The sequence below is a fragment of the Symphalangus syndactylus genome, chromosome 5, assembly GCF_028878055.3.
Source record: "Symphalangus syndactylus isolate Jambi chromosome 5, NHGRI_mSymSyn1-v2.1_pri, whole genome shotgun sequence".
Lineage (NCBI taxonomy): Eukaryota > Metazoa > Chordata > Mammalia > Primates > Hylobatidae > Symphalangus > Symphalangus syndactylus.
In genome coordinates this window covers 13,821,361-13,835,652 of record NC_072427.2, presented here as the reverse complement: position 1 = coordinate 13,835,652, position 14,292 = coordinate 13,821,361, and the positions used below count along the sequence as shown (strand labels likewise).

Sequence of the window (14,292 nt, the reverse complement as noted above, 5' to 3'; positions counted from 1 at the left end):
GCCTCTAGTCCTCCCAAGTGGTCCTTCCAGCACCTTCCACAGGTCTCCCCAGCCATCCTGCACCCCCACACCAGCCACGTCACTATTCATGCATTCTTGGTAAATCCTTGGTACAACGTAATCTGGACCAGCATTTCTAGAGAAGCCCTGTGATTACTTCCCTCCTGTGTTAAAATCCTCCATTTGTTCTTCTCACCCACTACAAATCCCCAAGTCCTCCAGCTGGAATTGGCTTCCAAAATCCAGCTGCGATGGGAAGGGTGAGCCAGACTCCTCCCCTTCCCCAGCTGCTCATCCTTGAGCAAGACACTTCACCAATTGAGCTTCGGTTTTCTCATCTGTGAAATGGGGATGACACACCAAAATTAAAATTCTAAGCCCCCCAACCATCTGAATGAACCCCTCCACTCAGCAAGGCTACTGACGGCAATTTGGAATCTCGGCAGTGCCATGGCTAACCCGAAAAACTAATTCAGGCCATGATGGGAAGGGTAGGGGGTTGGACATACCTGATTCTACCCTCCTCCCCTTTGGAATTATTGATAGACCCTTTAAGTCTGATAAGAAACATTTACAATCTATTCTCTCCAAAGCCTGCTACCTGGAGGCTTCGCCTGCATAATAAAACCTTGGTCTCCACAACCACTTATCTTAACCCAGACATTTCTAAGTCTTTAGACAATAACTTAACTCTTTCAACCAATTGCCAATCAGAAAATCTTTGAATCTACCTATGGCCTGGAAGTCATCCCCCTTCCAGTTGTCCTGCCTTTCTGGACCAAACCAATGTACATCTTACATGTATTTGATGTCTCATGTCTCCCTAATATGTATAAAACTAAGCTGTACCCCAGCCACCTTGGGCACATGTTCTCAGGATCTCCTGAGGGCTGAGTCATGGGCCAGTGGCCACTCATATTTGGCTCAGAATAAATCTCTTTAAATATTTTACAGAGCTTGACTCTTTTTGTTAACAGGACTGACAGTGCACCACTCATAGGAGCGAGGAAAACATATAAAATGCTTATCACAGAGTCCATTACACAGTAAGGGCTTAATAAATATTCGCTGCTATTATTGTCATCATCATCACAATTTCCAAGTGATTTCACAAACCCTACCCTCAGCAAAGCTTGCTTCACCCATCTGGTCCTGGAAGAACCTCTTCTTGCTCCCATCCTGCCAAGTCCTACTCGTCCTCCTCCTCCCCTACCATGCCCTCCCAGACCATTCTGGTCCCTGACCAAAGTCACTGCACCCATCCTTTCTCAGTTTACCTAGCCTTGCTTTTAATACATGGCTCCCCTCTGGGACTGGATGGCTCCTTATCCGCCAAGTAGAATCATTCAAGGCATAAGCCAAAAATAAAATTCTAAGCCCCCCAGCCAGTTGAACAGACCTGGCCAAGAGGACCCCAGAGAAACCTGAAAAACTAAATTCCAGGCCTAGACAAGAAAGGAGGTCAGACATACCGCATTATGCCCCTCCCTTTTGGAGTTTAGGCACAAATGACCAGCATTAATAATGAAATAGAGATCCTAAGACTGGCAAAACAAGGCACTTTGTGGCAATAAGATACCAAATTCCAACCTGATTCTGTATAGCATCACATGACAGATAGCAGGCCCTGAAGGAAATGAAATTTTACCCAAAAATATCTGTGACATAGTTTGAAATGGCCCTGCAAAGCCATCTTTTGTGGGGAAATGTTTGCATCTGTAGAGAATCTTCATTAATACAGCTAGGCCTTTGGTGGATCTAGGAAAGATTAACTGAAAGTCTGACACCTTTTAAGATCTGAAAAGAGGCATTTACCATCTATTCTCTCTGAAGCCTGCTACCTGGAGGCTTCATCTACATAACAAGAACCTTGGTCTCCACAACCCCCCTTATCTTAACTCAAGCATTTCTTTCTATTGACTTCAAGTCTTTAGACAAAGCTTAACTCTTTCAACCAACTGCCAATCAAAATCTCTTTGAAGCTGCCTATGGCCTATAAGCCCCACTTCAAGATGCCCTGCCTTTCTGGGCTGAACCAAAGTAAACCATCTATATATTGATTCATGTCTTTGCCTGTAACTTGTATCTCCCTAAAATGTAAAAAACCAGGCTGAAACCTGACCACCTCGGGTCCACGTTCTCAGGACCTCTTGATATTGTTCCCCACGTCAGTATGGTCACTCATATTGGCTCACAATAAACCTCTTTAAATATTCATAGAGTTTGGGATTTTTGTCAACAAAGGGCATTATCCTACGCCCTAGATTGAGCTGGATGGTCCTTGACGTCTGATGTGTCCCATGGCACCTCTATGTTCATAGTGGGTGCTAATTAAACACTCTGGGAAGAACACTGTCTACTCAGCCGTGTTTTCTCCCAGGTGCTGGGTTCAGTGTTGGGGAGACTTGACTGGACAGGGCCAAACTCAGCCCACCACATCTTGGAGGCCCAGAAAGGGCCAAGCTGAGCATCCAAGCCCCTAGGCTTAAGTCCTATTTTTCCTACAAACTCACTCAGTGACCTTAAGCAACCCTCCCCACTCTGGGCCTCAGTTTTCTCATCTGTACAATGAGTGTAGGGAGGTAGGTGGAAGGAGCTCTGAACGCAAAGAAACCCCTACGTGAGAGGGAGGGGTCTAGAAGGGCTCTGCCAGGTCCATAAGAGCCCTGCCCAAGCACTTTGCCATGGCCCCTCCTCTGTGCCACACCTGCCCATGAGAAAGGGTTTCCTCCTCCCTGCACCCTCAGGAAAATAAATAGCAAGTCTAGATTCCTGGCAGATTGCCCTTAGATTAAGTATAGTTTATTTTTTAAGTGAAACCGTAATAACATGATCCTAAATTCATGGTCCCAGATTTCTCTTTGCAAAAGGTTAGACCCAAAACCTCAGCCATAAAACTAAAGTACTAACACAACCCATGAAGCCTTCTTTGCTTAAATCCAGGAGTGTTTCCCCCTCTTGACACTCGCCCTACAGGATGCCCTACAGATACTGACATTGGGGTTCCCTTAATCCCCACTGCTTACCCTAGATTTGCCTGGTGTCTCAAGAAGAACCTGCATTTGCAAAGACACCCATACGCAAAGCCTACATGGGCATGAAAGTCTATGGGTAATGCCATACAAGTCAGGAGGCTCAGGCTTAAAGAGGGATTTTCTTCCCTTTCCAACCTGATAGAAGGAATCCACGTCAGGTGCCAGGTCTTCAAAGTCCTGTTAATGGGGGCAGTCATGAGGCGCCTCCATCATCAGGAAATTGAGTAGTCAAGGAGGCTCACTTGGGCTAAAGAGTCAGCAATTTCATTTGAAAGAGCCTCAGAAACAGATGCACCTGCCTGGTAATTATGGCCATATGGCTGCATCGTCATTTATGGACAGAAGCAAGACCAAAAGGTTGGGTGTAAATTACATCTGTTTTCAGAATCGTATTTTTCAATATAATAGGACACTTGGCTGCTTAAAGGGGAGCCAGAGACTGAGTTGACACAATCTCATTCTAAACATGCAATAGCCCTTGGAAGCATGTACTCTAATTAATGATGAGAAACGGTGCCCAGAAAGGTTCAATAAACTGCCCATATCAGACAACCAGCAGGCTTGAAGCCGAGATTCTCGGCATCTCTCAAACCTGGCATCCTTGACATTTGGGGCTGGATAATTCTTTGGGTGGGGGTGGGGGTGCTGTTCCGTGCACTGTAGGATGTTTAGCAGTATCCTGGCCTCTACCCACTAGAGGCCAGTAGTAAATTCCCCCTACCCCTACCCCCGCTGGCCAACATGACAATCCAAAATGTCTCCAGATATGACCACATAACACCAGGGGACAAAATCCTCCCCAGTTAAGAACCATTCGAGCGATCTTGTTCTCTCCCTATACCATGATGTTTCGGAGAACTGAATCAAGGGCTTGCTCTCTACTCTCTTTTTTAAAGAATCTGGATTTTGGCTGTATTCAATTTGCTTAACACTTCTTCACTGTGGCATATAATATCAAACATGAAAGAAGATGAACATTTGTCACTTCTATAGTTTTTTCCTTCAATTCAAAGCCTTGGGCAAGCAATGAGAAATGACCAACTGATGCTAAACAAGTCCCACATCCCCTCTCAAATCTGAAAATGGGGCTGGACCTTCTAACCATGGCTCCACCCAAAACCCCAATTTACTAAAATAATATTGATATACTGTGAAATAATAAGCAATGACAAAAAAAATTTTTAATGGTAACTTTCCCTAAATGCTAAAAGTATTAAGCTTTTACATTTTCTTTTAAATAACTTTTCTTATTACAAATGTAAATACACACACAATAGAAAATTTAGGAAATACAAGATAAGTAGGAAAGTTCTCGTTCCTTTTCAAAGACCTGGCTTAGTAAAATTAACTAAGCATCTGTGGTTCCAATGTCTTCAGGGCATGGCAGTGTGCACCTTTCCCACTGACAGCTGGGCAATGTCAGACCGCTTAGAATTCAACCTCCCGATCCCTCGGGAAGCACCAAAAAGAACCCTGCTTTCAGATAAGAGGATTTTACAGAGATTTTGAAGTAAGAAGTGGCTGGGCATGCAGCCAACAGAGATCTAGGAGAAATGGAGCCTGCACTGTGGAGTTCGGAGACTCTCCAAGACTGGGAAAGGATCCCCAGGATGAAAGGAACGTTGTGGTTTCGAGGTGGCAGGGTTTTCCTGACTTGCCCCTGCTCTGCTCATGAGACACCAGAGCGTAAAGTCAGATTCCTTCCAGAACTCAGACAATAAAGTGTTCTGAGTGAATGTAGGGGGCGAAAGGTACTGATACCAACAGTCCTTCGCTTATGTGTATTATCTTGAATCCATGCAACATCACCAGATGTTTCCCAATATCAAAAAATTAGGAGCAATCACACCTCTCTACTTCCTAGAGACAGCCTCTTTTGCTGATTCCCTTTCAGCTCCCATAAACCTGCCAAGCAGCAGACCCAGAGGGTCCCCCACACCAGGTACCTGTAGGACTACTCTCACACATGTAAGGTACCCACCAGAGGGCACTCGGTCTCCAGCCAGCTTTCCCTTTTTCTGATTTTTGTCTCCTGTCTAAAAATGGTTTGCCTTAATGATGAAATACATTTAAAAAGGTGGACATGATTCTACAAGATGGGGAAATCAGATTGATTAAGGAGAACATTTGGAAGAGACAGAGGCTCAACTTTGGCAGAAAATGAAGAAATACAAAACAAATTAATGAATACCAAATTATACCCATCAGATTGGAAAGCATTAGAAAGTAAGATAATACTAAGTGTTGGATATGATGTGAGAATCTGAGAACCCTCAGGCTCTGCAGATGGAAACCTACACTGGCACCTGCTCAAGGAAATCAAGAATGAGCACCCCCTAGGATCCAGAAGCCCCACTCCCAGGTATACACCCCAGATGCTGTCATACTGGTCCTCAGAAAGACACATCCAAGAATGCAGCCAGGAGCTGAGTATACACACAGGGATACCCAGCATACACACATCATAACTACATGCTTCTGGATTGTAAAAGAATTCAAACTGTGCAGAAACACATCATGAATAATAAAAAAAAATACGATAATCATCCACATGCACAGGCACACAGATTTATTCGCACATTCATATATACATGTTTATAATTTACTTAACTGATACTATACATGCCACTCTGTGACCTGTTTCATACTCAAAAATATATAGCAAGTATTATCTCAATGTCATCATTTTTAACAGCTGCACAGTATTCTGCCACAAAGATTACCATGAGTTGCTTAACCAATGCCCAATTGTTGGACACTTGGATTATTTAAACCTTTTCACTATCAAACAGAGCTTCTCTGAATATCATTGCACTTGCATCTTGGCTTTCTCTTCTAATTATTAACATTAGAAGCAAAGAATATTTAGTGCAGTGGAAAATGTACATACTTTAAGAATGGAATTGCTTGATTAAAAGTATACATCTTTTTCATTAAAACACACATTCTTTGCTTCTAATTTCCTTGGATCCAATTTTTTTCTGTTGTCTGGTAAGGTGACTGCTTCCATTTTATAAGCAATCATACTTACTACACTCTCCTTTAACTACATTGTACAAATTCCTACCTCGCAGGTATCCAGCATCAGTCATGCAGCTAGTCTAGCACATTTTGAGAGACATCAGCAATGTAAAATCCTTGAGAGCTCAACATTCTTTTGCTAAAAATATCTTTATTAAATGCCAGCTTGTGCCTGGAACCACATTAGGTATTAGGGAAACACAGATTAATGCCTAGTCCTGCTCAGAAGAAGTTTGGCGGCACTTGACTCTGAAGAGGGAATTCAAAAATCGAGTGTGCTTTGGAAGCACAGAGGGGCCCTAGCTGCAGAGGCTTCTCAGAGGAGGCAACGGCAATGAGGTCAAACAGCACCGAACTGACCATGCAGTCTTAGTGACAGAGGGGACTCCAGGCAGGGGGTTAGAGTGGGACAAGATGCTCAGGCCACGCAGTGCCTCCGGAGAACCCCCGGAAGTCCAGCAAAGCTGGAGGCGCACTGAGCAGAGCCGAGATGGGGGCTCAAGAGGGAGGCAGCACCCTGATCTGAAGAGTCAGCCTTGCCCACACATTAAGGAGTTTGTATGCAGGGAGAATTGGCAGGGAGGGGTAGAAGAAGGATGATACAGGCATTCCTGCAGACGAGGGAGGACAGACTGGAGAGGGACAAGGTTGGAGGCAGGAACCCCAGCTTAAGAGACACTATTGCAATTCAGGAGCGACAAGGTAGAAACAGTGGCAGGTGGCGAAGCTTCCCCGGGGAAGGTGGTGTGGGCAGAGGTGAGACAGTCTCTTGGAGACTCAGGTGGTGGAATTTCCAGGACTCAGTGCCTGCAGGCTAAGGAGTTGCAGAGGGAGAAAGGAAGGACAGGCATTTGGTGAGCTGACTGACCAAGGCTACAGGGAAACGTGGGACAGGAGAAAGGCCACAGTACAGACTGAATAGCATAGATGAGGTGCTGGCCCTGCCTTGGCTACACTGACTTGCAGAGTGTTCTAGAATCTAGCAACGACTTATTCTACTTCCTGGGATGCAACTTTCTCATCTGCAAAGAAACACATGGGGACTGTGCGCCATCAGGGCCCTTCTAAGCTGTAAAATATTACAAAGTCCTCTCTAGATCAGAATCTGGGGTGGCAGCTCTCCACTTGAAAACTCACCCTAACAAGATTGCCTTCCTGGGAAGAGACACAGATCATGTCCATAACCACCTTCTCCTATGAAGTCATAAACTTCTTTCAACACTCCACACCCAAGCCACTAAAGACCCATCTCTTCCAGGCTAGAGTGCTGGCTTACCCACTCCAACATGAGGCTCGCATCCCTCACATCTGGGTGCATGCTGCCTTCTTTTCTCCCCTACTCCTGAGTAATAAACAGCAGACTAGCAAAATTGTTCAAATACCTTCTAAAAAAAATACACAGCCTTGTGGACTCCATAGCCTATTTTGAGCTAAATGTTTCAAACCTCCAGACTCAGACTTGCTCTAGGCATTAACCTTCACTCCAACTGAACAATCAGGAAGTCAGTAAATGACAATGGCACCTCTGCTGAATGGCAGGCCCGCATCGGGCATGGAGACACGAAGATGAACTGGACTTCCCAACCTCCAGGGCTCTCTGCTGAGCGCAGAAGCCAGCATGGCACCGTTGGACTGAAGGATGCACAGATTAGGGATGAGGAGGTCAGAAAATAGTGACAGCCTCATTCAAATGTCCAGGAAAACTATACAGAGGAAGAAGGATGGGAGCTGGTGGCTGCACACACTTGTAGAACATAGGGGCAAGAATTAGGCTAGAAGCGGGAAACCACAGAACATAAGGAGCAAGTGACAAGGGACTAGGCTCAGAAGCGCTGGTTGACGTCTGCATTGTGGACGGGGGCCAGCTTGCAAGGGCCCTGAATTACACACCCAGGTATTGCAATGCCTAGGTAGTGGCCACAGGGAGCTGCTAGAGTTTGTAAACAGAGGATTGAGGCCAGTGGGTACAGTGGGAAGAAGACAGGAGCATTTCAACCCAGAGAACATCAAGGAGACCAGCAGAGTGAGGAACGATGTGGCCTGAGACAAGGCAGGGAATGGTGGGGTGAGCGTGGGACCACACCTCCCCTTTCTCCATTTTCTCAGACCACTGGCATCTAATCCTACAGACATAGAAGGAAACACCTGGACCCAAAGTCACACACAACTGACAGCAAAGCTCAATACATAGATAGCTCCCAACTCTACCTTTTCCTGGTCTGGTTTCTGCTGTTGCACTTAAAATGCTACCCAGGAGAGCAAGCCCTGAAGCCCAACCTTCCACAGCTGATCAAACACCAAAGCACAGTGTGTAGGCTTGGAAGCAGAGGAAGGCAGCAGTGAACAGCTGACACACACACCCAGACTTCCAGGCGGGCGGGCCTCGGTAACAGGACAGGTTTGGTTCATTTCCTGCAAAAACAGGATTTCCCAGGCATTAAAGGAAATGTCCTTGCATTCCTCTTAGCCCTGTCCACCAGGAGGGACAGGGATCAAGGACCTGGGACGTCCTTCCTAACTTACCAGACACTTTATCCCTGAACATGAGCAACCTACAAAGGGCTCTCCAAGATCCCTCATGCCCCTGTGAATGTTCATCTAGCGCAACTTAGGCAGGAGCCTAGGAAAGCCATCTGTGTCCCCCACTAACAGAAAATCAGGGAGGCCACCAAGGGTCGCCTAGAATCCTGAAGCCCAGCTCCAACCCGTGGTGCAAAGCACCCCTCCAGCGTAATTCTGGAGGCAACTCTACTACCCCCCACGCTAGAAACTGCTTCTTTCAGTAGCAAAAAAAAAAAAAAAAAAAAAGAGGAAAAAGTAGATGGGGCGTGAGGGAGATGGTAGTAGGAAGAAGGAGTAGCGAAATTAAACTTAGACAGGCCTGGGTTCAAGTCCTACCTCCATCACTGAGTTTACTTAGATGAGCCATTTTGCCTCTCTGAAAATGTTTTCCTCATCTGTGAAAATGATTATAAAAATAAATTATGGGAAACGCTGTCAGAATTCAGGGCGCTATTGTTAGCGTTCAGCATTAGCAGAAAGCCAACAAATGGAACCAAATATTTATTTTATATATATAGTTAAAGAGAGGAAAGAAAATTCCTAAAACATGTACCAGGAAAATCCAGACGAGCACACCCCGGCCCCCCCACCCACCCTCCCGGGCAGGGCAGGAGGCACACGGCTGGCTGGGGCGCACCAGGGCACCTGTGCGTGCAGGTGGGGCGGGCGCGCGGCGACAGCAGGTTGGCGATGCCGCCCTGTCGGCCGGCGGGAGAAGGAAGAGGGCGGGAGGGCCCACCTGAAGACGCGCAGCAGCAGGCAGGCGATGAGGAGGGTGGTAAAGGCGAACGCCATGATCACGGCCGCCTTGAGGGTGGGTAGGTCGCGGAGGAGGGTGGAAATGCGGGTCACCAAGGCGTCGCCGCTGCTGTTGGAGCTGCCGCTGCCACTGCCGCTGCCGCCCGCCGCCCCAGACCCAATCCGGGTGGTGTTCCCGGGCCCCGGGCCGGGCGGTGGCCGCGACTCGCGCTCGGGTTCGGGTCGCGGCGCGGAGATGGACTCGGCTCTGCTGGCGCGGGCGGCTGGAGCGGCCAGGAGCGCGAGCAGCAGCAGCGGCAGGAGCGGGGCTGGCGGCGGCACGGCGCGCATAGTGCGGTGGGTTGGCAGAGGATCAGGCAGAGCGCGCGTGGCTGAGCCCTAGGATCCGCACCAGCACGCAGGCCTGCACCGGGGGATCCTGCGGCGGAGGCGGCTGCGCGGTGCTTGGCAGGAAGCTGCGGCGCCCGGAAGAGCCCGCGCCACCGCCGCCGCCACCACCAACACGTTGCAAGGAGTCATTCGACGGGCCGCGGCCCCACGTGGGCGGGGCAGGCCACCCGGCCTGGGTCCCGGCTGCGCTCCGCCCGCCCGCGACCCCAATTCCTCGGGACTTGAGACCCCGCGGTGAAGCAGCAACTGCCACGATGGCGCTTGGGCTGGCCCTGTGCTGCACATTTCACGTGTTTTATTTATTTCATTTAATTCTACAACCCCCTTTGAAGACAGGTATTCTGTTATCCATATTTGATAGTTGACTTAGCACCCAAAGAGCCAGCTCACAGCAACCCAGATTGTGTCAGACTAAGAATCAAAGACTATGGGACCCAGAAGTAGACTCCCATCTTGCAGATCAAAAACTGAAGCCGACAGTGAAGTGATTGCCTGATGTCCTATGCAACGCATAGTTTCAGTATCTCCGCTAATTTCTCTCTTTGTCAAAAGGAGTTTCTTATTTCATGCGCCTCTGCTTATGAACCGGACTGGGAGGTGAATCTCTGCCTCTCATACCTTTGTTGTGGAACACCAGTTGGTGTGGTTAATGCCCCCCTGCCTGGCTGAAGTTTCTCCAGGGAATAATTGGCTTGCTGCCTCTGGTTTGTAAGCTAAATGATGCTTAGGTGGAGAAAGACAATTAAGGAGGTTCTAGTGGGAGGCCCAAAGGTGGGAACTGATGGGGGCACAGAGCCCCTACCTGAAGTACTAGGAGCCATTCCCAGAGCTTCAGGCTTCCCCTTTTACACTGCATATGGGTCCTGGCAGGAAGCTTTTCAGTGGTGGGTAAACAGTTAAACACACATGACAAGGTCCCAGGGACCTTAAAACGGCCCACTTCTGGTCCTGCTGGAAAAAGAGACGAATATGGTACATTGTATTAGTTGTCTATTGCAGCATAACAAATTGCCCTAAAACCTAGCAGCTTAAAAGAACGTGCATTTAGTATCTCACAGTCTGTGGGTCAGGAAACTGACCATAGGTTACCTGGGTTCTCTGCTTCAGGGCCTCTCCCAAAGGTGCAATCAAGGTGTCAGCTGGGGCTGGGGTCTCCTCTGAAGGCTCAACTGGGGAAGGATCTGCTTCCAAGCTCAATCAGCATTTTTTGGCCAGATTCAGCCCTGCACTGGCTGTTGGACTGGGGCCTCAGTTCCCCTGGGGCAGTTGGCCAGAGGCTGCCCTCAGTTCCTTGGCATGGGGCCCTTCCAACATAGCAACTTGCTTCATCAAAGTGTGCAAGTCAAGATAGCAATAGAAAGAGTCACCTAGCAAGACAGAAGTCACTCTCTTATGAAACCTCATCACAGAAGTGACATTCTCACACCTGTGTCATATTCTATTGGTTGGAAGCAAGTCACAGGTTTCATCCACACTCAAGGAGAAGGAATTACACAATGGTATGAATATCAGGAAGCAGGGATCACTGGGGCCATCCTAGAAGCTGCCTGCCACATACAGTGTAATTCATTTTGATTTGGGGGGATGGACAACAATCAGATTATCAGAAGTCATTATCCAGAAGGTGCTTCTGAAATGCATGTTAAATATGCATTCCATGTTAAATATGCCCCAGTGATAAGAGATATGGATAGATCACATGATTTAGGTCTCTTCTAACTCTGAAATATCACCTTCTGGTATGTTAAAAATGTTGCATTAGTAGACAGTCAACATCGTATCAGTATGATAGAATATATAAAAGAAAGTTTTTAAAGAAACACGTCTGATTCCATGATGTTGGAGAACTGTTCTCCAAGGCATAAACCTCAGCCATCACAGCCTCTTATTTTTGTACTTATCAGAAATTCCTGCATGATACAGCAAAGAGGTCCTGGGCTTTGAGCCTCTTAGCCAGGATGAAAGGTTTGACCACTGAATGGCCTTGGCCAAGTATTTAACCACTGAATATCAGGTTTTTAATATCTGAAATAGGCTGGGCGTGGTGGCTATGCCTGTAATCCCAGCACTTTGGGAGGCCAAGGTGAGTGGATCACCTGAGGTCAGGAGTTCGAGACCAGCCTGACCAACATGGTGAAACCCCATCTCTACTAAAAATACAAAATTAGCTGGGTGTGGTGGTGCATGCTATTCGGGAGGCTGAGGCAGGAGAATCGCTTGAACCCGGGAGGCAGAGTTTGCGGTGAGCTGAGATTGCCCCATTGCACTCCAATCTGGGCAACAAAAGCAAAACTCCGTCTCAAAAAAAAAAAAAAAATCAATGTGAGGTAGGGACAAATAGTACCCAGCTCAAGGCCACTGGGAGCTTCCATAGAACAGAGAAAATATTAGTGCTGTTTTCCTTATTTTGCCACAATTTGTGGACTGATGGTCTACATCAGTCATTAAACAATGCTTGACTATTTAATGTTAACATCAAGAATGTAGAAAGCATAAATGTTAGACTTTTTTCATAAAGTGAAACTTTAGAATCTTTCCTTCTAATCATTTGCTTACTTAAAAATTGCCCTCAATTAGAGTTCCTTAAAAACATTTTAATTCAAATAACCATAAACAATGACATTTTTAACATGGTAAACGGGCAACAAAACCAAATCTGGTTGATTTCAGAGAAGGGGAGATTATTGGAAGCACGTCATGTTGCTTCCAGAATTGACTGTAAGCTAAAGCAGAAGTTCTAACCGTGGGATTTGTGGACTCCTGGGGTCTCTGAGACCCTTTCAGGGAATCTTCAAAGTGAAAACTAATTCAATAATGATAATAAGATGTTATGTGTCTTTTTCACTATGTTGACATTTGCACTAATAGTGCAAAAGCAACAGTGAGGAAAACTGATGGTGCCTTAGCACAAATCGAGGTAAACAATATTCATAGTCATTGTATTCTTCACAACTATACACTATAGGGAAAAAAATCAGTTTCACTTTAGAATGCCCTTGAGGTAGCCATTAAATTTTTAAATCTTGACCTTGAGATCATTTTAATATTATACATGATGAAATGGGACGTAGGAATAAATCACTTCTGCTGTACATTTATGCATAATGATTGACTCAAGAAAAAGCATGTTTACAATTCCTAGAGTTGCAAACTGAACTAGCCACTTTTTTTCACGGAACACCATTTTTAATCAAGAGAGTGACTGACAAACTTTACACTTGATCTTTGGCAGGCATTTTCTCAAAAATGATCAAAATGAGGCTGTCATTTCAAGGACACGCACTGCCAGTATTGTAGCCAATGATAAAATACAAGCCTTCAGGTGAAAATTAGAATTTTTAAGAAAACTTGTCAATTAGGATGTTTTTGCTATGAGCTTGACAGCTTCCCAATGCTTCAAAATTTTTCTGATGATCTTGGTGATGATATTTTAAAGTATGGGTTTTTTATATTATGCAATGAAACATATCAAAATTTGAAAGATCTGCATAAATTTTTCCAAATGGCCAATGCACAGTGTTACAAAATCATTTCTGAGTAAACGATCCACTCAAAGTATAAGACAGACCAATAGATTCTGATGAAACGAAATATAAAATATTCATTACTATGATTTCATATTCCACATTGCAAATAATCTTTAAGAAACTACAACCTGCAAATTTTGGTATAGTATCAAAGAATCTCCACACCTACCTGAAAAGGCTACTAAAATGTTCCTCCCTTTTCTGACTAAATATCTAGGTAAGACTGGATTTTCTTCATGTTCTTCAACCAAAACAAATTGCAACAGATTGAATGCAAAAGCAGATATGAGAATCCAGCTATTTTCTACTAAGCCAAACATTAGAGAGATTTGCAAAAAAATGTTAAAGAAAGGCATGCTCTTCTCTAATATTTTTGTTTTAGAAAATTAGTTATTTTTCATTAAAATATCTCTCATTCTTTTTTGGTAGAGACAGGGTCTTGCCCAGGCTGGTCTTGGATTCCTGGCCTTAAGCCACCCTTTGGCCTCAGCCCCCCAAAGCACTGGGGTTACAGGCATGAGCCACTGCACCCAGCCAAAAAATATCTTATTGATGTTAACATGTTAATGTGTTATTTTTGTTTTTAAATATTTTAGACTTCATTTTAATTTATAATGCAGCAAATATCAATATGTATATTGATATAAAACAAAATAAAGAAAAGCTCGTCGAGGTCCTCAATATTTCTTAGAATGGAAAGGATTCCTGAGACCAAAAAGTTATCTAAGAAATGCTGACTTCAGGCCAGGCACGGTGGCTCATGCTTGTAATCAATCCTAGCACTTTGGGAGGCCGAGGCGGGCGGATCATGAGGTCAGGAGATTGAGACCACGGTGAAACCCCATCTCTACTAAAAATACAAAAAATTAGCCGGGTGTGGTGGCAGACGCCTGTAGTCCCAGCTACTCGGAGAGGCTGAGGCAGGAGAATGGCGTGAACCCGGGAGGCGGAGCTTGCAGTGAGCCGAGATCGCACCACTGCACTCCAGCCTGGGTGAC

At 45.8% G+C, this 14,292-nt stretch overlaps 1 protein-coding gene across 1 annotated transcript in view; it reads right to left on the bottom strand.

Annotated features, from left to right (window-relative positions):
* FAM174B (family with sequence similarity 174 member B) overlaps positions 1-10,046 on the bottom strand; it is a 37,431-nt gene extending 27,385 nt beyond the window's left edge. The window contains exon 1 of the mRNA XM_055277132.2: positions 9,358-10,046. Within this exon, the coding sequence (XP_055133107.1) occupies positions 9,358-9,707 (350 nt within the window). The 5' untranslated portion in view covers positions 9,708-10,046. The remainder of the gene's footprint in view (positions 1-9,357) is intronic.
* Between the last annotated feature and the right edge of the window lie 4,246 nt (positions 10,047-14,292).